The 20,911-nt window shown below is 50.1% G+C and overlaps 9 protein-coding genes across 9 annotated transcripts; 7 read left to right on the top strand and 2 right to left on the bottom strand.

The window, feature by feature from the left end:
• Positions 1–6,358: 6,358 nt before the first annotated feature.
• Positions 6,359–6,598, top strand: ColSpa_11958 (uncharacterized protein; the record flags this gene model as incomplete). The annotated part of the gene is made up of 1 exon (XM_049278170.1): positions 6,359–6,598. The coding sequence occupies one exon, from the start codon at positions 6,359–6,361 to the stop codon at positions 6,596–6,598; it is 240 nt and encodes a 79-aa protein (XP_049134127.1).
• A 124-nt stretch (positions 6,599–6,722) lies between these two features.
• ColSpa_11957 (uncharacterized protein) lies at positions 6,723–7,103 on the top strand (the record flags this gene model as incomplete). Its single annotated transcript, XM_049278169.1, has 1 exon — positions 6,723–7,103. The coding sequence occupies one exon, from the start codon at positions 6,723–6,725 to the stop codon at positions 7,101–7,103; it is 381 nt and encodes a 126-aa protein (XP_049134126.1).
• A 38-nt stretch (positions 7,104–7,141) lies between these two features.
• On the top strand, positions 7,142–7,915 carry ColSpa_11956 (cytochrome P450; the record flags this gene model as incomplete). Its single annotated transcript, XM_049278168.1, has 1 exon — positions 7,142–7,915. The coding sequence occupies one exon, from the start codon at positions 7,142–7,144 to the stop codon at positions 7,913–7,915; it is 774 nt and encodes a 257-aa protein (XP_049134125.1).
• Positions 7,916–8,561: 646 nt separating this feature from the next.
• ColSpa_11955 (cyclochlorotine biosynthesis protein R) lies at positions 8,562–8,885 on the bottom strand (the record flags this gene model as incomplete). The annotated part of the gene is made up of 1 exon (XM_049278167.1): positions 8,562–8,885. One exon carries the CDS (start codon positions 8,883–8,885, stop codon positions 8,562–8,564), a length of 324 nt encoding a protein of 107 aa, XP_049134124.1.
• Positions 8,886–10,208: 1,323 nt separating this feature from the next.
• Positions 10,209–11,634, top strand: ColSpa_11954 (NADP-dependent oxidoreductase RED1; the record flags this gene model as incomplete). The annotated part of the gene is given in 3 exon segments (XM_049278166.1): positions 10,209–10,489; positions 10,504–10,633; positions 10,927–11,634. The coding sequence occupies 3 exon segments, from the start codon at positions 10,209–10,211 to the stop codon at positions 11,632–11,634; spliced, it is 1,119 nt and encodes a 372-aa protein (XP_049134123.1).
• A 1,590-nt stretch (positions 11,635–13,224) lies between these two features.
• ColSpa_11953 (uncharacterized protein) lies at positions 13,225–14,775 on the top strand (the record flags this gene model as incomplete). Its single annotated transcript, XM_049278165.1, has 3 exons — positions 13,225–13,245; positions 13,340–13,973; positions 14,192–14,775. The coding sequence occupies 3 exons, from the start codon at positions 13,225–13,227 to the stop codon at positions 14,773–14,775; spliced, it is 1,239 nt and encodes a 412-aa protein (XP_049134122.1).
• A 447-nt stretch (positions 14,776–15,222) lies between these two features.
• Positions 15,223–15,699, bottom strand: ColSpa_11952 (uncharacterized protein; the record flags this gene model as incomplete). Its single annotated transcript, XM_049278164.1, has 1 exon — positions 15,223–15,699. The coding sequence occupies one exon, from the start codon at positions 15,697–15,699 to the stop codon at positions 15,223–15,225; it is 477 nt and encodes a 158-aa protein (XP_049134121.1).
• Positions 15,700–16,562: 863 nt separating this feature from the next.
• ColSpa_11951 (uncharacterized protein) lies at positions 16,563–17,635 on the top strand (the record flags this gene model as incomplete). Its single annotated transcript, XM_049278163.1, has 3 exons — positions 16,563–16,956; positions 17,028–17,173; positions 17,255–17,635. The coding sequence occupies 3 exons, from the start codon at positions 16,563–16,565 to the stop codon at positions 17,633–17,635; spliced, it is 921 nt and encodes a 306-aa protein (XP_049134120.1).
• A 1,012-nt stretch (positions 17,636–18,647) lies between these two features.
• On the top strand, positions 18,648–19,241 carry ColSpa_11950 (highly reducing polyketide synthase gloL; the record flags this gene model as incomplete). Its single annotated transcript, XM_049278162.1, has 1 exon — positions 18,648–19,241. One exon carries the CDS (start codon positions 18,648–18,650, stop codon positions 19,239–19,241), a length of 594 nt encoding a protein of 197 aa, XP_049134119.1.
• Between the last annotated feature and the right edge of the window lie 1,670 nt (positions 19,242–20,911).

Below are 20,911 nucleotides of genomic sequence, written 5' to 3'. Positions count from 1 at the left end.
CCTAACCCTAACCCTAACCCTAACCCTAACCCTAACCCTAACCCTAACCCTAACCCTAACCCTAACCCTAACCCTAACCTAACCCTAACCCTAACCCTAACCCTAACCCTAACCCTAACCTTCCATACAAAGTTGTATCTATTTTAAATAGGATTTAGATTTTTTAAAAATAGTTAAAAAAGTGCCCTTTAAGGTACGATAAGCCTGTGCGCGACTTGCTATGATCCGTGACTCGCTATGCGAGTACGTTAAAGGTATATAGTAATACTTTTTTACTTTTTTTAACTCTTTATATCCTAAGATCTTAGAAGAAGTCCTTTATAGTTTTATCTTTATAAGGTAAAAGTAAACTAAAGCTACTATTATAAATAGTATAGTTAAAGTATAATTTAAAGTCCTATTATTAATTAAATAGGACTTATATAGCTAGTATAGTAATTAAGTAGATATATTAATTAACTTAGTTTAACTTAGTAATATTAGTAATATTAGTTTAAATAAATAAAGTAATACTTAACTTTTTTTATTATATATAAGTAATAAAAATAAAATCTAATAATATAAGAGACTTATAAAGTAACTTAGTAGTTTCATAGATATAAAGGCCTTTGTATAATTATAGCTAATTATTTATATATTTATAAATATATTAATAATACTTATACTATTAAAATTATTTACTTACTTCTTCTTTTTACTTAGTACTTCTTATAATATTTTTAATTTTCTCTTAATCGTATTCTTATTATTATTTTTATTCTTAAGGTTAATTGTTTTATCTTATATTTAAGTATAAGTAATAGCTTAGGTAAAGGTTATATAGCTTATATTACTAAAAGCCTTATTATATAAGTAGAATAGTTAATAAGCAAAAATGTTAACTAGTTAAGCTAATGCTTTATAAAGTAAATTATTACTAAAAGAATTATTAAAAGTAATAAATATAAGCTATAGCTTATTATAAAAAAGATAATAATTTTTTTTAAATTTACTTTTAAGCTACTTATATCTATAACCCTTAATGTTTTTTACTAAAAAGTAAATTAGCTAGTCTATAAAGTAAGCTATAATAGTAATAAGAAGAGTAAAAAAGAAAGTATTAAGAGGAATATTATCCCTTTTTTTATATATCTAAGTATATATACTCTCTAATCTTTATTTTAGTCTATTTAGCTATTATATATCTAATCTTTTATAAAATAAAAGCTTATTTATTTATATTAAAAATATAAGAAATAAAATATACTTAGTTACTAATAAGATATTAAGAAAAAGATATAAACCGAAGATATTTCTACCTTTTAAAGAGAATAACAAAAAATATATTTATAAAATATAATAACCTTATCTTTTTACCTTTACTTTTACTAAGTCTCTTTACTTCCCTATAACTATCTAAGAAAATTACTAGTATATTCTAAGTATTACGTTAATAGAACCTTAACTAACATTATTAGCTGATTTTCGTTTATATATAAACATAAAACCTAGTTATATCTACTCTTTTTATAAAAAGACTAACTTTTCTTATTTTCTACTTTTTAACTTAATATAACGTTAAGGTTAAGCTTACTTATATATAGCCTAAAAAGTAACAGTTAATTATAACTATTTCTACTTTTTTTTATTTTAAATTAGCTTAGGTTATTTTTGTTTTAATATAACTAATAAGATTAAATTTATTATAAAGAAAATAAATAATAACGTTTATATTTACTAAGTACTAGTTATTTATAAGGTAAATATAACTTAAAAAATAAGGCTAATAAAAGGCTAACATATATATATATTTTTAAGCTACTAAATAGTTTAAATAACTCTTAGTTATAAATTAAAAGTTACTTTAAAAGTATACTACTAAAAACAATATCTTTTAACTTAAAGAGGTATAATCTCTGTTTCTAAGCAGCTATTATCTAGCTTTACTACCTATGTATTTATACGTAAATACGTTATAGATAGTAATAGTAAACGCTAACTATCTACTCCTTTAATATAACCTTTAATATAGTTATTTACTTAAACAAATTATTTACTTTTCTTATTATTACTTATATATACTTACCTTTAAATAAGCTAAGTATATAGTTATACTTTAGTACTTATAGTATATAAATCAGCTTATATATAGCCTAGAAAACAAGACTAGCTAGACTAAGTAAATATAAATAAGAGAACAAGGTTAGTAATAGGCTAGGTAAGTATAGCCTAAGAAATAAAATTAATAATAACTATTCTTACTTTAACAAGAGATTAGCTTAGGCTTACTTTTACCTTAATATAACTAATAAGACTAAATAGACTATAAAGGAAGCTAATAAAAACCTTTATATTTACTAAATAACTAGTCCTAATCTTAAGGGCTAGCTGCTAATCTAGAGGCAGGTACAGCCTAGAGGGACAAGGCTAGCAACAAGCTAGGCAGGTACAGCCTAGAGGGACAAGGCTAGTAACAGGTTAGGCAAGTGCAGCCCGGGAAACAACGTCGGCAACAGCCATCCCTGCCTTGATAAGAGATCAGCCCAGGCCACCTCTACCTTAACGTAACTGATAAGGCTAAATAGGCTGTGGAGGAAGCCGGCGAAAACCTTTATATCTACCGAACAGCCGGTCCTAATCTTAAGGGCTGGCCGCCGATCTAGAGGCAGGTGCGGCCCGGGAAACAACGTCGGCAACGACTGTCCCTGCCTTGATGAGAGATCAGCCTAGGCCTGCCTTCACCTTAACTCAACCGATAAGGCTAAATAGGCTGTAGAGGAAGCTAGCAAAAACCTTTATATCTACTAGATAGCTAGTCCTAATAGTAAAGGCTACTTATTATAAGTAAAACTAGTAATAGGCTAAGTAAGTATAACTAAAAGGATAAGATTAATAACAATATATAAACATTAGACCTTAGACTTAGCTTTTATTTATATATAAATAGAAAAAAGTCTAGTAATAGTTAACGTAGATACTATAGTAGTCTAAGCTTATAGGTTTATATATAAATAGAAAAAAAAAGAAAAAAAATCGAGTAATAACAAATAGTTAGCGTAGATAGATAGATAAACAGATACCAAGGTGGTCTAAGCTTATACGTTTACATGGAAGCAGAAAGACCTTGATAAACCCCCGAATACCTAACCCGACATGACCTATATGATGAGCAAGACGAGCCGAAGGGGGCGGCGCCCAGAGAATATGAATGGTCTTTCAGACTGGCATCTCTCGCCGAGCTCCTCCTCGGAGCTTGACCAGACCCAAGCAGCAAGTTCGCATCAACCAGAGAGCTCTCCACTCTCAAATCGAGCGGCAAAAGGGGAAAATTCTTCGATCCCACCCCCGGCCGTAACAGCACTGCCACGATTCAAGAGACATGTTATTTATGAACCGATAATCTCTGATGCTATCTGATAAGTCCGGATCAGGGAGCCTGGGCCCGGGGGCCGTCGTGACAAGCTTAGGCTAACAGGCATTGTGCGGTGTGTGTGTGTCTGTGTGTGTGTGTGTGGAGAGATAGCCCCGCCGGGACGGCGTCCAGGTCAGCCTCAGAACCAATGGACAGCACATGGTGTAGTCTTGGCGGTTTAAGAGAGTCCTTCTCAGGAGCTTGAGGTTGACTCGGTTTGCTGATCAAGCTGATCAAAAGGAGCTTGAGGTGTGTGAAGCTTGAGATAAAGAGGAAGGAGGAAGCGAGAACAGGGATGAGCTAGCTGGGGATTGGCACAAGTTCAGAGCAGAGACAGGGGTTAAACGAGGGATTTTCGAGCAAAGAATAAGCGAGCGGGGGGTAGGATCAGACGAGTTTCTCAACGAGAAGAAGGTTTAGCCGTGTATGTATGTGTTTGTGTGTGTGTGTGTGTGTGACACGGGCTGGGGGAGGCTGGATGGCTTGGAATTTGCTTCTCTTTTGACATTAGAGACAGGCTAAGAGTCAGGCAAGAAAGGGGGGGGTTTCGAATCCGATTCGATAAGGTGTAGAGGGAAAATCTTTCCTTTCATCTTGCCGGCAGCACCTCAGGAGCCCCAAATGGTAGGTCGGCCGGTGCACGTGTGCGGTTTGATGCGACCTCGTCAAATCTTTCCCCTGTCGTGGCCATACCGCGAGAACCTGCTTTTCCATTTCAGTCACATCAAGCGGGAGGGGCAACCCCACCCGGTCTGAGTGATTGCAACCTCCTCTCATGGCATGGCATGGCATGACCGCTCATCGGCCTCCGGGGCGGATGTAGGCTCCTGTTCATCCTCCGTGTCGTCTTCCCACGCGCGTGCGCTTGGACTCAGAGGTTGGAGGGGGGAAAGAAGAGACCGTGTTGCAGAGCTGGCTGACTCCCTTATCACTTTGTTTCTTGGCTCAGAAGCAATGTTTCTGCTCGACGATCATCCTTCTGTTTATATGTCATGACGCCATCCCGCTGCCATCAACAACGCAGGACAATGGGATCGAAGGACGTTCTCTAACATGCACAGCCCGACCAAGAGCTTCACCAGGGTCTGAAGCTGGAACCGAACTGCTCTATGCCGAGAACGAAACCAGTCATGTCAGCCACAAACCCCTCTCTCCTGCTGATCAGACCTGCTACTGTTACTGCATCGTAACCAGGAGCCAAACATTTGCGTATCCCGTTGTCGCATTGAGCCACGACATGACCTTTCGTATCTCTTTTTCCAGCCACTGACAGATTACAAGAGTCTTCGACTCAATGCTACTCTGCGCCGGAATGACATACACCCGACCTGCGACCCCTGCACAGCTGTCGGCAATTGATAACACACATGAACAAGCCTGTGTCCCTCTCACGGCTTCGTTGTCGAAGCTGTTGGAGAGCAAGCACAAAGTGAGTGTTGACGATGTGATGATTTCTTGCCTTCTCATGGAGACTTTCCCGCCAATTTTCGATCTTGCACATGAACAGATAAAACACTGGTTATCAGAGTGAAGTAGCCGTATTCACTTTAAAAATGCTGTCTATTTTTCTAGATAGGTTTGCTGTAAAAATTCTCGCCTGTTCTAAACGCATGAGTGACTGCAGGTGTCTTCCTCCGAGCGTAGAATCTTGCACGGTTTACTGGCTCTTGGGCGTTAGCTGTAAGAGCTTGAGATTCGTATTATTGAGGTCTTACACTTCTATCATCGGAATACAGAGCTCCTTCTATATCGGTAAAGTGTCAAGGCAATACGGATATATCGCTTCAAGGCGATAGAAGAAGGTGGTCGTACTGGTTATGGCGGAAATCCGACTTGAAGTGATGTTGACAAACATTGCAACTCTTGCATTGATAGACCCTTCTTGGTGGAATTTGTTTCTCCAGTATCATTGACCAGGCCCAGGTCAGCGGTATTACATACGACGACTCTTGATCCCGATTAAGTAGTCTAAAGTATCACTTTCTAGTGTATTAAGTTATCTGAACTTGAGCTCAGAGTCTTCCACTCCTTGCCCCCCTTCCCTTTTTTCCCCCCCCCTTTCTTTTTTCCTTTTCTTTTTTCTTCCACTTTTTTCTTTTAGGTTCCGAACCGAGGCTTCTCTACACGGAGTTGTGATATCATAAGGTGTCTATTCACACTGACGAATGATGTAAGCAGTTCAAACATGACCGGTGGCTGCCTTGCTGGATTCAGCGATTGGTTTAATAGCCCCTTTTGAAGAGTCCAGAGCCGAAAGACCTTGATTATCCAGAAAACGAGAAATGGTCTGTCGGACATGCGTACGGCAAGCGTTCCCTTCCGAGCCGCATTTCAACCACACGGAATGAGGCTCTTCAAGGCCATTGAGGCCACGGCTCTCCACGGGCAACGGGGAAACCCCGGGTTGTTCAAGAGACCAATCACTTTCCTACATGCTAGATAAGGAAGTATACCTAATCCCGTTTTTTGTGATACCTATGTATGCGGTAGCGTTGGAGTCAGCAGCGGTATGAACGAGGCATAGTGATCTAGGAGGGTAATGCAGTATGGTTCTAACAAAGGACCCCGTAGGTAGCACAGAACGTTGTGTCCAGTCAGGAATTTGAATGAGCCGCCAAGCTAATGAGCGACCAATCTTTCTCCGTTGCGAGGGCATTCTTGACGTAGAAGGCGTCCTTAGTGCTGACTGTGAGCCAACATGAAGTTTATTGCATGAGGAAATAATGATGACCTTCACTAGCGGGGCGCGAAGCAATAAAGGTATTAACCCTTAGAGTAAATGTGCTATATAAATCCGGACGCCACAAGCAGGCGCCCGTTGGTGACCTAGTGAGTGTCTTCATTTCCATACAGACTCAGCCTTGTTTGCGCAGTTGGGCTTGCTTGATGCAACTTTCCATCAGGCTTTCAGTCATTCAACAGGAAAAATCAGCAATCATTCAGGCGCCGAGGGAACGAGAGGGCACCATGGCAGGCAAAAATGGTCAAGTCATGGAGGCTGCAGCCAGTGGGAGCGATTCAACGACGACAACGCTCACACTGGTGACTGCGGCATTGGTGATGATTCCGCTGGCCCTCATGCTCAAGAAGCTCCTGTTTCCCGATTTCGACCCCCGAGAGCCTCCTGTTCTCCGACCAAGGCTGCCCTTTTTCGGACACATTGTCTCTCTGGTGAGAGAGTCGGGTAACTTCTACGCCCGACTGTAGTATGTTGTCGCGGATTCATTCACCCGAACAAGCGTAAGCGCAAGCCTCTCTCTAAGTCTGACTTTGATATCGCAGCAAGGAAACTCCGATGCCGATTTGTACGTTGCCCATGTTGCACGGAAAGATGTATGTGGCCAACTCGCCGTCTCTGATTGCGGCGGCGATGCGCCACGGCGACATCTCCTTTGAGCCCTTCCAGATCGAGGCCTCGGCGGTGGTTTTAGATCTTCCGCCGCACCACAAGGACAAGTTCCTGCAACCGGGAGTCCTCGGCCACGTGGAGAAGACAATGGCCTCCAATCTCAGACTGGACCCGCTGCAGAAGATGAATTTTGCCGCCTTGGAGCACCTGGCCGGGAAGTTGAACGACATCGATGCCACGAGTGCTCTTAGTATATCCGATGGCTATGCTTGGATCAAGGGCGTCTTGTCCATGGCCACCACTACGGCTCTGTATGGGAAGGGGAACATGTGGGACGCCGAGAAGCTCGAGGATCTATGGTGAGGATAGAGCCCTTCGGAAGCCGAGTTGGCCTGACTGACATGGGACACAGGACCTTCGAGAAAGGCATTGGGGCTCTGATGTTGAAGGTAGCGCCGAACCTGGTCGCCCCCAAGGCGATTGCGGCTCGGAAGAGGATGAACGAGCTTCTTCAGCCCTTCTACAAAGCGCGCGAGGACGAGAACCCGGACGTGGCCAAGATCCTCCAAGAGCGAGCCGGCTTTTTCCGCGAGCTGGGCATGCCGTCCGCGGACCTCCCTTTGATCGAGTTCTTGATCCCGTTCGCGGCGATCCTGAACACGGCGCCGAACCTGTTCTGGACATTTGCCGAGGTGTTTTCCGAGCCGGCCCACGTCGAGCGCATCCGGCGGGAAGTGCTACCGCTGGCGGTCGTGGCGGACACCGACAACCGAGGCCGAGTCGCGACGATCGACGCCAGGGCGCTGGAGGCCGGCTGCCCCTTTCTGCACGCCTGCTTCCGCGAGGTCCTGAGGCTGTACAGCGCGCAGATCGGCAACCGGCGGGTTATGGAGGACGCGACGCTCGAGGACGCGGACGGCCGGCAGTACCTGCTGAAGAAGGGCACCAACATGCAGTGGTCGGCGAGCGTCACCCACTTCATGCCCGAGGTCTGGGGCGACGACGCCGCCCTGTTCCGGCCGGAGCGCTTCTTCGACGTCGATTCCCGGCAGGAAAAGCGGAGGCGCGGCGCGCTGATCCCTTCGGCGGCGGCCGCCACCTGTGCCCCGGCCGGTACTTTGCCCAGACCGAGACGCTCGGCTTCGTCGGTGCCCTGGCTCTCGGCTTCGACGTGACCGGAGTCAAGGTTCCCGCGGCCGAGTTCGCGCCTCTCGGCGGAGCGACGAAACGGCCGGTAAGAGGGTCGGCGGTCGACGACATCAACATCTCGCGGCGAAAGGGCTGGGAGGACGTGACATGGGAGTTTGTGTGCTGATAAGTTATGGATTGCCGTGGTTTCAGAAGACCGATCTTGGGTCACGGACGATGAGATAATGTGGATTCGTGTTCAGGCGCTCCAGTTCATGGTTGAGTGTGGGCTTTGGCTCGAACACCAAGCAGATGAACGATACCTATCATTTTGCAACGAACGCTCGCTCCTCGATGAGAAAAAACAAATGAAGGAGACTAATCACAGACCAATGGGGGGCATATCCTGATCAACATACCCGACGCCATCTACCTGACTAGTGGGATATTGTTCACTCTGATGTTTCGAGTTGCGTCGCACAAAAAGAACGACATCCCCAACAGGTAGAAGACCACAACCATGAATCGGACACCCAGACTTCCCCGGTAACACACACTTGATGACCGGTAGGTAGGCTTACGAAGCCGGCCTGCACTCTCCCACTCTCTGTACCGATCCTCCCCCAGCCTTTGCTAGCTCTGAAAAAGGAACCTAGTACGGCAAATTATGTACAAACAGGCCTCATCGAGGGGTTACCACAAGTCCGCCGGTGGTCCCGAGTCCCCCGGATAAGGCCAAATCTCGTCGTACACGTCCTTGGCGCCCGGTGGGGAGACGATGGCGTAGCGGATTCCGTGCTCCGGGGCATTGGCCCAGCGGCGGAGGCCGTCAAAGTCGCGGCACCACATCTGCTGGCCGTCGCCGAGGTGTTTCTCCGCGCCTTGGACGAGGGAGATCGGGGTGGCGTCCGCCATGCACTGAGTGAGCTGCCGCATCGTGTTGATGCAGTGCATGACGTGGCCCGGCGTCCACTGCGAGGGCTCGCCGTGCAGAAGAAGACCGTAGTCCTCGGCCATGACGATCTGAGTCCGGGAGAAAGGAGGAAGGGATTAGCCCCGTTTTTTGGCATTACCCGGCAGGTCAATGAGTAGGCTAGACATACAATGCAGTGTATCTGATGAAAGGACCGAATGCCAAACACTTCGGTAGGCGTGGCTCCGTGATAGGACGGTAACACGTCCTCTCTGCCGTCCCAGTCTCGGTATCTGGTTTGCCGGCCATTGGCACGTATATTCGTCGCTGTCCGTCGTAAGAGAGAGAAAGAGTTATCAGTTTGATGGGCGGCCAACTTTCACCGGCGAGAGGCACAGGAGAAGGGGCGGCATGGATGCTTACAGTTCTGCAGCCACTTGAGGCGTCTGACGACGCGCCTGACGACGTCCGGGCTGTCGAACGTGTCCTCGTCCATCCAGTAAAGATCTCGGGAGTCGTTATAGAATGACTGCCACGAAGCCGGCTGGCCCACCTCTGCTTCGGGTCAGCCGCATACATTCTGTAGATGCTAGTAATGCAAAGGACCCGTCATGATTTGTAGGTACCCTGGGGAACGAAGCCCCATGGGTCGACACCCAATGGGATCACGGGCTGTGAGAGCCTCAGATAAGACTTGACATCGAGGGCGAGGGCGTAGGCGGCGAGAGTGCAGGCAGCGAGGGCGCAGCACAGTATGGTGCAGGCAAGGAGACGTCTTTCCAAGGTCCGTCATCCATGATGGCAATCACAATCACAACAGCATCCATCGCCGGCATCGTCGTCGTCGTCGTCAATGTAGGTTTCGTTACCATTGATGTCGTCGCGGGTTGCGATATTATTGAGAGGGTGATACAAGACCTTGGCCGAGGGAGCCGTTGTGAGTTTCTTCACCCAGATGAATTCCGCACCACTTAGGCTCGGGTCTCTCTTCTGACACCTCTCTGCTATACTCCTCATGGTGTGTGTGCCATGGATAATTAAGATGGTCCATGAGGGGTAGATACCCCCACTGCAGGCAGACGAGACTTTGCAGTAGGGTTTACAAGGCCTTTCAAACAAACACCGGAGCCGGAAGTCTCAGAGTCTAATCCACATACGACCATCCATGATGATCCAGCTGCCTCAACTTGAACTTGCTCCGCTCAAGGCAAGGAAGAAGGCAACGCAGCAGATGTCTAGCCGTCCGTCCTTTGATATGATGTACATGGCGTCCATGTCATCGAGTCGGAAGACAAGGAACCCAACAGGCTACATCGCAAAGCAGCATCCGTCCGGCACGTCACGTTACGTCACCTCAACTATTCTTTCACGTCCCTGGAGCATCGTTACATGCTATGCAAAACCCCCACTGTCACGACGTCGTCAACATGTCCAACCTGGCCCTCGTCTTCAGCTCGGTACCCTCCGGCCGCTTCCCCCAGCCGGAAAAAGACCTGGTGGTAAAAGAGCTACCGTTACCCGACGGGGAGGGCGTGCTGGTCCGCATCCAGCTGGCCTCTCTTGACCCCTTTCTGCGCTCGCAGCTCAGGGAACCCTCCTCCGCCTGGACCTACCAACCCGCGCTGCCCGTTGGCGAGCCACTGTGCACGAGCGCTGTAGGCACCGTCGTACGGTCCGACGCCGCCCATGTGCTCCCCTCGGCGAGACTGTGTGGCTCGCCAGGGTCCCCTTGGCGCGATATGTCCTCCTCGAGGTGTCGGTGGCCGCTAATCGGCGCCTGGTTGTGCCCATCGGGCGACTTGTCAAGGCGTACAGCCTCGACGCGGGTCATTGGCTGGGCGTTCTTGGTGTTGTATGTATAAAATCGTAGATGTGCCTTTCTGGAAAACCCGTGATGGAAATACGAAATTCCCCTTCCCGCTATTGGCACCATGGCACCAGCACTAGCTCTCAAGCCAAACATACATCCCCCTCATTAACCTCTCATGAGCCCTGGTGCTCTCTGGCTGTCGAGTTACTGAGCCCTTGCCCCTATGTACTTTCTATTCTTTCCTTGGCGTCTAACATTCACTACCATATACACACCTTGCGGGGCCCCTGGGCGAGAAGAATAGCACGCTAACCTAACATGCTCTGAACATCCAGCCGGGACTCACGGGGTTCGCCGGCCTCTATGAATGCGGCAGGCCCAAAGCTGGCGAGACTATCTTTGTCAGCTCGGCGGCGGGCACGGTCGGTCTCACGGTGGCCTACTTTAGCGTGAGAGACGGGCTCCGCGTCGTGGGGTCGGCCGGCTCGACCGACAAGGCCGACTGGCTCCGGAGAACTGGCCTATTCGACGATGCCTTTGTCTTCGGCCGCCAGGACAACCACGAGACGGACGAGGCGTCGTTGCGCCGCGCCGCCCCAGAAGGGCTCGACCTACACTTTGCCAGCGTTGGCGGTGCCCAGTTGCGCGCCGCGGCGGCCTGCATGAAGGTCCACGGGCGGATCGTCGTGTGCGATGCCATCGACGAGTACGGCGGCGGAGGCGGCGGCGGCGGCAGCAACAACACGGGAGGCGCGGACGACGAGCCCGGAGGCGCTGCGGCACCGGATGTTCGGTGGCTCTGGCAGCCCGTCGTCTACAAGAGGCTGACAATCAGTGGGTTCCTCGTCACCGACCTGGCCGGCAAGTACATGGCGAGCTTCCAGCAGCAGATGCACGAGGGCATAGAGAGGGACGGCGGCCTCCCAAGGATCGCGCCGCTGCACGTAGTCCACGGGCTGGACAAGGCGGCCGAGGCGTTTGGGGATCTTTTCCGCTGCGGCAAGGTCATGGGCAAGCTTCTGGTCCAGCCATCTGATTCTTGATGACTTGACTTTGGCACATGGGAATAGACGTGAGAACGGGCAGAGAGAGGGAAAATGAAAATGGGAATGAGAATGAGAATGAGGGCGAGAGTGAGAGTGAGAGTGAGAGTGAGAGTGAGAGTGAGAGTGAGAGTGAGAGTGAGAGTGAGAGTGAGAGTGAGTTTGAGAGTGGGAGTGAAAGTGAGCCGGGGGCTCTCGGCTTGACTACCACGTATCATTGTATCGTCTCTCATGATGTATTCCATTTGCAGATGATATTTTCTCTGTCTTTCCACAAAGAACGTTCCACTGCCTCTGGAACTCACTTTTCCAGTCTTGTTGCAGTCTTCCGGCCAACTCATCCATGTGTCGTTCCGCATGCTACGAGGATTCTGCGCAATGTAGACCAGCGTACATGCCGGCGGGCACGAACAAGACAATGGTGGCGCTGATGGTCATGGTCACAAGAAATCCCAAGGTAAAGAAGCTTAGCATCGTCGCCACTGACCTGTTGGTAGAAAGCCGACCGACTTCTTCCTTGCTGACGACGTTTCCGTTTCCATTCTCGTTGTCGTCCAGCCGGCTGTACGCAGGCGCATCGCCGGCCGCCGTCTCTTTCTGATCAACCGTCCGAATCGTTAGTAGCTGTTTTTGTCATTGACAGCGGCGAAAGCCAGGACATGTACAGACATACCAGTAGATACCTTTGTATGAAGTTTGCCATCTCTGATTTTCTGTCGTTTGTCGGACACCCGCCCGTGTAGCTATACCTTCGAGATGGGCCTCTGGGAATAGGAATCTGTACTCGACGCGCTTTGCCAAAAGACCGTGTATACATCATGCAACACGGATGGCCTGCCTCGCTCAAAAGCTGTCGTAGATAGACTGGAGGGCGTGAACGGTGTGTTGTTTCCCCACCAACTGATAAATGCTTTTCGTCCTTGTCTCCAAGCCGGCATACTCAGGGGGGCAGTAGTCAGGTGGTGTCAGGGCAACAGGCAGAAGGGAAACGGATATGTACGTTGGACCTCTATCTGTATCCCTCGACAAAACTCAATCGGAGACGAAGCTTTTCCCATAAGCGGCATGGGTCGAAAGTAAGCTGGACGTAGGAGGGTGGTCCTGGACGAAAGATTCACTGCCGTCACGTAGTTTGTTAACTAATAACGAATCAAGAGAAGGGAATCGGAGACCGTTGGGTCTCATCTAAGTTCAAACATTACGTCCCTCCAGCTGAGACTGACATAGACAGTCCCCAAACAAAACATCAAATCCACATACACACACACACACATAGAGAGAGAGAGGGAGAGAGAGAGAGACTGACACATCATCTGCTACCGTCCTCCTCTTGTCAGTTGAACGAATGAAGAGTTTCGAATCAACAGATTTTCCCGCCGACGTTCCCCTCGTCGTGGCCAGTACAAGCACATCCGCCGATGTATCAACCAACAAGCCGGTTGATGAGCGGCCTCGCACCAGCCTCTGGTGCATCCTGGCCTACTCCGCGCCCTCGATGCCGTCAGTAACAACACACGGCAAAGCCCGCCGGTGTGATGAAATGGATGGCTCATAGCTAAGAATGTCTGCAGTGTTCAAGCGTTCTTCACCATGTTCACCGTCTATCTGATAGTAAGTAGGTAGGAGAAAAGCGAAACGAGTTCCCATCGGTTGAAACCAGATGAAGCAAAGGACCGCAGGCTGACGTGCAATGCAAATGTTCCAGCCGTACCTCACATCCGAGCTCGGCTTCACCGTCTCCCAGGTCTCGTTAGTCCTGCTCGCCGGCCCGCTGTCCGGCTTGACGGCGGCCCCCGTCATGGGTGTCCTCAGCGACCGCTCCGGCCGCCGCCTCGGCCTTTTCACGACCGGCTGCGTCGCTATGGCCGCTTGCCAGATCGTCCTGGCATGGTCCCGCGACATCGTCGGCGGCGACCCGGCCGCGGCCAGATGGCTGAGCGCCGCCGCCGTCTACATGGGCTGCATCAGTGCGCGCGCTTCCATCGTCGGCCATCGCGCCATGGCCATTGACAACATCCCACCCCGGCAGCAGCCTGTCTTCAACCTGGCGAGCGGGCTCATGTCCGCCTCGGGCGCCATCGCCACGCTTGCCGTTGGTCTCGTTAGGCCTTCCTTCCGGGCCATCACCGCTATATGTGTCGTCTCCATCACACTTAGCATCTTTCCTTGTGGGCCGTCCGCAAGCCGCGTGGGGCGCATCGCCGACCCGCTGTCCGGGGAGAGAGTACCCGCTTCGGGGCGTTGTCGGCCGTCTTGTCGGTTCCACGGGCGGCGTGGGACGCGGCACGACATCTTCCCCCCAGAATCCGCCGCACATGCAAAATCCAGATCCTGTCCCAGTACGCGTGGTTCCCCGTCTCTCACTACTTGAGCAAATACCTCCAAGACAGCTGTACGTTGTTCACCACCCCCCCCCCCCCCCCCCCCCCCCCCCCCCCCCCCCCCCCCCCCCCCCTTGAAGAAAGCAAAGCACGCACCTTGTCCTCGATTCAGGATATTACGTGCTGCGCTCCGTTCCGCCCCACCGTACTCTTGGGCTAATCCAAGAGTAAACCAGATGTCGCCACACGTGGAGAAGGTTCCGAAGCCGTTGCGCCGGAAATCAGCGCGCGGGCCGGCGTCCGCGTCCTCCTGATCGCCGAGGTCGGCGCCGTTCTGCTGCAGATGACTGTCGTCCGCTTCTGGGACGCGTCGTCGACATCGGCGAGCCCTCTTCGTCGGTTCATGGACGAGGACATGGTTGCGCTGCGGCGAGTGTGGGCCCTGGCCTTTGCGGCGTTGGGCGTGTCGACGCTCGCCGCCGTAGTGTTCCGGGCTTCGTTCGCGGCGGCGTCCATCTGCGCCGTCAGCATCATGACCATCTCGCCCCTGAGTGTCTGGGTGCCCTTCACCATCATCTCGTACGAGGCAGCCCTGGTTCACGGAGAGAAGGATGGCGACCCGTCCACCCCCTGGGGGTCGTCGGCCACCTTCTTTTCTCTCCACGAGATGGCCATCACAGTCGGCCAGGGCCTGGCTGTCTTGATGAGCGGCGTCATAAGCTTCGAACTCGAGCACATGGTCACGGGAGCTAGGAACACGACAGCCTTTCTGTTTCCTCCCGCCGTCGTCGCTGCCATGGTCGCTGCCCTCCTGTGCTAAGCGTGTGCTGAGCGGCCGAGGAAACTTGAAGAGGACACGGTTAGGACTCTGATAGATGCCGTCCGTCGTCTAGACCTGGCCAAAATGGGCAAAAGATAGGAAATGATAGTGCCTTAAGGACTTCTCTCTTGAGAGGGCTATTCACGGAAAAAGTCATTTTTCGAGAATATTGTATATACGCTCTCTTCTAGAACACTCTATCCATGCTTAATCTAGGTAGCCTCTGGCCGCCCAGCCAATGAAGTAGAGTTACTGTTTGTTCTCAAACACATGTACTACTGTTCTGGTTGTAACTGTAAGTGACATGTGCATCCAGACTTACATACACCGTAGCCCCCCCCCCTACGACACTGCAATTTCCCCTCCAGCTCCATTTCACCAAGAAACACAGCTGAGCCCTTCCTCGTCACATGGATAGTTAGGCTTAACCTATGGTTGTATTTGTTTTTAGCTCGACATATCCTTTGTGAGCCACAGGGTACTCACCACCTGCCAGTTTGAAGGGTACGGTACAGCGTGGACGGTCAGCTTGTCCATGTCCGGCACCGGACTCTCGAGAATGATGTTGACCAGGTACGACGTGCAGTGAATGGTGTGGCTGTAGTTGAAGGGCGGATCGAAGCCCTTGGCCAGCCAGAGATGCGTCTGACGCAGCGTGTACATGCAGTGCACGACGTGCTCGCGCTTCGTCAGCCACAGCGTCGTCAGGACCCGGTTCGCCGGGTCGACCTCGACGGTGCCCTCGGCGTCGTAGAACCGGTGCCACGGCCCCGCCTCGAGGAACCCGCGGATCAGCTCCTGGTTGTCCGGGTCCTCGACTCGCTCGCGCCGGTACCAGTAGAAGCTGATAGGATCCCACTCGCACCCACGTTCATATGCCACCTCTGGCCTGGCGCCGTTTGGCGCACACAAATACCCGGACATGTCGAGCTGCAGACAACTCCTACCCCTCGAAGAGAAACCCCCCCTCAGTATCGTACTGCGCAGCGTGTTGTAGAGCGCTGCAAAGGCCGCGACGAGGGCCAGCAGTAAGATGCAAGTCGATGCCGTGTTTAGAACGGGCCGCCTTGGGCGGCTGCCGCATGCTGCTGCATTTACCGCCAGAGCCGAGAAGGCGTGGTGGTTGGGGTCATTTTGTTGCCAACGCCAACGCATGATGTTGATGATGTTGATGATGATGATTTCTCTACCGAGTTAAGCTGAAGAGGCCTATGCTACCGCTCTGTTGATAGTCTCTCTCTCTATCTTTCTCTTTCCCCCTAGCTTGGAATATTACACAACTGGACTTCTCAGCATCCCTTCCCTAGTTCATGTCCCTTGGCTCACGGCATGAGAGATAGTTTGGGGTTGGTCACTACCTGCACCGCCCAGAAAGTATCGCCAGCCAATTATTGAGTTAAAGTTCCGTGGAGGGGAGTCTGTTGAACTATTTCACGGAGCCGGCCGGAAAGCTTCTTGCTGGTCGGGGCTGCGCCGGGACACTCAGCTGTCGCCAGAGAGGACCTTGTCACTAGCAGCTCTGGTGGTTTGTCAGTTCTGCTCATGGACATGGCTGTGTACAGAGGGCTTACAGAGTACTGTGAGTACATCGTACAATTGGAAAGGGTCATGCGGATGTGCGGGTTGTTAGTTCTAAGTCGTTCGGGAACGAACATCTCCTGCAGCGTTACTTACCAAGGTAGATGCCTGTTGGAGTAACAGGTTATTGAATATGGCTCTCTCACCCTCACGCTCACACTCATGTTCTTGGGCACCTGTGTTAAGCAACACATAAAAATTCCAGAAAAATGTGGTTCTCGAAGCGCAACCAGCGGGACAACGTTGCCTATGTGAGCCTTTCCACGTCGCCGTCCTGCGAAGCGGCCGACACGTCGTGGGACGGCCACGAAGTAAGGCCAAAAAAGGGGCTTGGGGCCCGGTGTAGCCACCTCTGGATCATCGGGCTGTCTGTTTACTCTCTGGTTATGACAATACTTGTTTTGGTGACAGCCGAGGTCAATCTTTGGCTCGCGACGCCTCTCGGGAGCGATCCGAACGGCTTCGTCCCGGCCTCGGTGGGCTCGCCGCTGCGATGGAGGACGTTTGTGCGTAACGAAAGCAACCCATACCACATACCGGATGACGTGTTTGCGGACGAGATCAGGAAGAGAGAGACGATCAAGAGGCTGTTACAGACGCACTGTAAGTGTTGGACAGTCTCTGTCCTCGCCCGGAAACGATGAAGAGAGGGCCTCGGACTAAAAGAGAGACAGCTTCGGCGGTCCGCATCAATGGCCGCCATGCCCGCTGGGTCCACGACGACGGCAGCGCATCCAACTTGCAGGCAACGTTCACGCCGCCCAGCATGGACCAAGACCAAGTTTACTTCATACGGGGCCTGTACCAGATGCGCTGCATAGTAAGCTGATCTTGTTTGTCTGTTTGTTTGCGTCGCGTCTCCCCTTCCTATCCCCTTTTCTCTGACCATATCTCTTCGCAGATTGTCCTACTGGAAGCCTACGGGACCAGCATCCGCCGGCCGACAAATATCACTGACGCCACATCCAATATTAACGCCAACGGAGACGGGGAAAAAGAAGACGAGGAAGATGAAGACAGCTGGCACTGGCCGCCCGAGCACGTGGCCTACTGCCTCAACGTCTTGGCGGACGCTGTGCACTGCACGGCGGACGCGACGCCACTCTCCTTCGTCAGCGGCTTCGGGTCCGGACACCTGACGGACGGGCAGCAGGCGTGGTGCCGGGACTGGGATGCCCTGCGCGCGTGGGCCGCGGACAGGCAGCGCGCCGTGGACACGGCCCGAGGAGGCACCGCGCTCAAGGGGGCGTTTGGCAGGTTGTGGCGGACCGTTTTGCCTTGAGATGCCTAGGTTTTTCTCTCTTCTTTATAATATTGTAACATGAAGAGGTAGGCTGTTGTGCTTCGTGTGGAACTCTGTCCTGAGAACGGTGAAAGTAAGTGAACATGGGCTCTTGAGGCGTAGGCATTTTGTTTTGGTCACACACATGTGGACAGGGTACCGTAGATTATAGAAGGCTGAATAGAGACCCATTCTTATTGTCAGTAGAGTCCTACCAGCTCTGTCTGGCTTTCATGAACCGACTGCCGATTCCTCTCATAGTTCCCGAGCACAAACAACATGACGTGTTGGGTGTTTGGCTGCAGTACACAAAGGGCGTTCCTGAAGACGATACAGACCTTTTTTTGCTTTGATAAATAGACTTAAATGCAACAAGTAGCAATATATGCGTGGCACTCATGACAGCCCATCACATCATGGTTGGAGTGTGGACATAATGTGACAGTAGCTGGGTGCGTTTGGGGACCAAATCCTATGCATGGAAGCACTGTTATGCTTCGAAGTTCCCAGGTTCCTACCCCCCCCCCCCTTCGTTGTGACCTCGGTACAGAAAGCCATAGGCACCCGAGCCGTCATCATTGAGAAACTTCCGGCCCGCCGGAGTATAAGTGGAGGGAAAAGTATATGCAGCAAACCCAATCGATAGCCGTTTGAGGGGAACCGACCGCGGCATGTTGAATCGGAGGTGCTACTCCTTTTGACAAACGACATGGAGCTTCAGTGGCCGCATTGTTGTTATTATAGAGTAGCAGTAAGTAGAAGAGTTATTTGTCAGTACCTATGCTGGCTAAAAGCTATACTACAACTTCAAGATGTGATACAGTGACGTTGAGAACTATATAGCAGACCACAACCACGCATCTCTATGTTACCACAGTCTCATCAAATTGTCACAGTCTTACCCACCTACTACAGGATCTCATTTAGTTGTAGCAACGTATCAGTTCACAACATTCAATATTCCTTTACTTTCATTAAGTACCGTGGGAACCACATTCCTCCAGTCTAAGCCATGGCGCCGGCCGCACTTCCGGAGCCCATCGCCGTCTGTGGCATGGCCGCCCGCCTGCCCGGCGAGGTGCGCACCCCAGCCGAGTTCTGGGACATGCTGATGGCTAAACGTAACGGACTGGTTGACTGGCCGCGCAGCAGCAGCACCAGCGATGGAGGAAAGTCTCCCGCGGCCGCAGGGCGGTTTGACGCCGCCGGCTTCCAGAGCGGCACGCCCGCCAAGAACACACTCCAAGCGCCGCAGGCATACCTACTCAATCAAGTGTCGATGGGCGACTTTGACCCCAGCTTCTTCCCTGTCGGTGCCAAAGAGGCCTCCCGCATGGACCCGATGCAGCGGCAGCTCCTCGAGGTCGCCTACGAGTGCGCCGAGACCGCCGGCGCCGCCCAGAACTTGTTCAGCGGCAATGCCAGCGGCAATGCCAGCGCCAGCACCAGCACTAACACCAGGACCGGCACCGGCACGAGAGAGTCGCCTTTAGACTTGGCCTCACGCAAGGACGTCGGCGTCTTTGTCGGCGTCTTCGGCGAGGACTGGCTCCAGGAGAATGTCATGGACAGCCAGCTGGCCGGCCTGTACCTAAGATTAGACTAGGAACGGCTTGCTGTAGCAAAAGTCACCAACCTGCTTTCCTTTGTAGGGCAATACGCAGTCAGGAGAAGAAGGTTTCGGAGCGCGTCGAGATTTCCTAGTCAAGCAGGGGGGGCATGGAGTGGGACGACGAATGGGTTCGGCCAATGGTTGTACACGGACGGCCGTATCTCGACGCGTTCCGACGGAGAATACTTGAGTAGGGTCTTTCAACAAGCTATACTATAGCTTGTCGTGTTCGTAAGGATAGGGACGCGATGCAGAACGCGTACACCCATCGGTCTAGTGCCCGGCTGTGCTCCGGCCAGCCGTTGGTCGCGCCTTCGCACTTGTCTTTACCGCCAGACCCCCCGCTGTTGTGTCAGTAAGCAAGCCCTCCCCCTGTGCTGGGGTTGTCGCTATTGCTGCTATCGCTGGCTACGTTATAATCGCTTTCACTGCCACACCTACTATCTAGTCTGCCCTAAGGTAAAGGGAAAGTAGTATCGTTTTGCTATAGGCGTCTATATTAACAGGTACCTTAGCCTATACGCCTTACGTCCTCTAACATAGCGTCTCCTGTAGCAACAAGCGCCTCAGCCACAGCATCTAGGGCTATCCACTACTTATTAGTAAAGCAGACGCTACGCTATAGCCACGCCTCTACTTGCCCTAGTGTTACGACCCAACAAGATACAGGCAGGCGCTAGCCCCACCAGGCCCTGGAAGCACGGGCGGCACAGCCTTTGTATGACAACAGAAGAACGCTCCCCACGGATCGGAAGAACCATGGACAAGTCACGTGACGATAAGATAAGATTAGATCTGTACGCTGGGAATACGGGAGCCATATGCTTGGTATACGGGCTCCGTCTGTAAGAGATATGGAAGCTGTACTAACAGGATACAGACGGCAGAATCAGGACTTATATATAGGATAGCTTAGACAGGCTCTAAGACAAGACTTCTTTAGCTCTTTAGTAATCAACTTCATAATTCACTCTCTTATAAGTGACTCTTAGATTATCCTTCTGTTATAAAGCTACCAAGCTACCTACGCCTAGATATACCTAACTAATCACTAGATACTAATAGACTAACAAGATTACCTATAAGACTTACCTTACTGTTACTAAGTATTAACCTTAGCTACCTATTAGCAGAAACTACTACTATTAGATATCTAACTATAATACTTTGATTGCTTTTGTTTAGTAAGTTAACCTTAATACTTACTAAAATAGTAAAATATGTTATTTAAAACTACCTTTATATTATTTAACTTTAGTTTAAAAGGAAAAATACTTACTATACTATAAAACCTAGATAATAAAATAAAGGACACTAAGAACTTTAATAACAAGTTAAGCTTTACTAAAAAGGTTTATATTAACTTATAATTATATATCTAAAAGAATAATACTAATATTACTTAAATGTAAAATATGTTTAATAAAGCTATAGCTAAACTAGAAGCTAAAACTAACAAAGCTAATACGCTTACTACAAAAGTCAAGACCTTATAAGGGGCTACTAACATCATCTTAACCCTATTAGATAGACAGGAGAAACTCAAGCTTAACTCCTCTACTATTTATAATAAAACCTCTAGAACATTAAAAGGATTCCTGATTCAGATCAGAACCTACTAAATATTTTATATAAGTAACTTCTATATAGAGACAAAAAGAATC

Source organism: Colletotrichum spaethianum, assembly GCF_022836535.1.
Source record: "Colletotrichum spaethianum MAFF 239500 DNA, contig53, whole genome shotgun sequence".
Taxonomy (NCBI): Eukaryota; Fungi; Ascomycota; class Sordariomycetes; order Glomerellales; family Glomerellaceae; genus Colletotrichum; species Colletotrichum spaethianum.
This window is presented reverse-complemented; position numbering and strand designations above follow the sequence as displayed.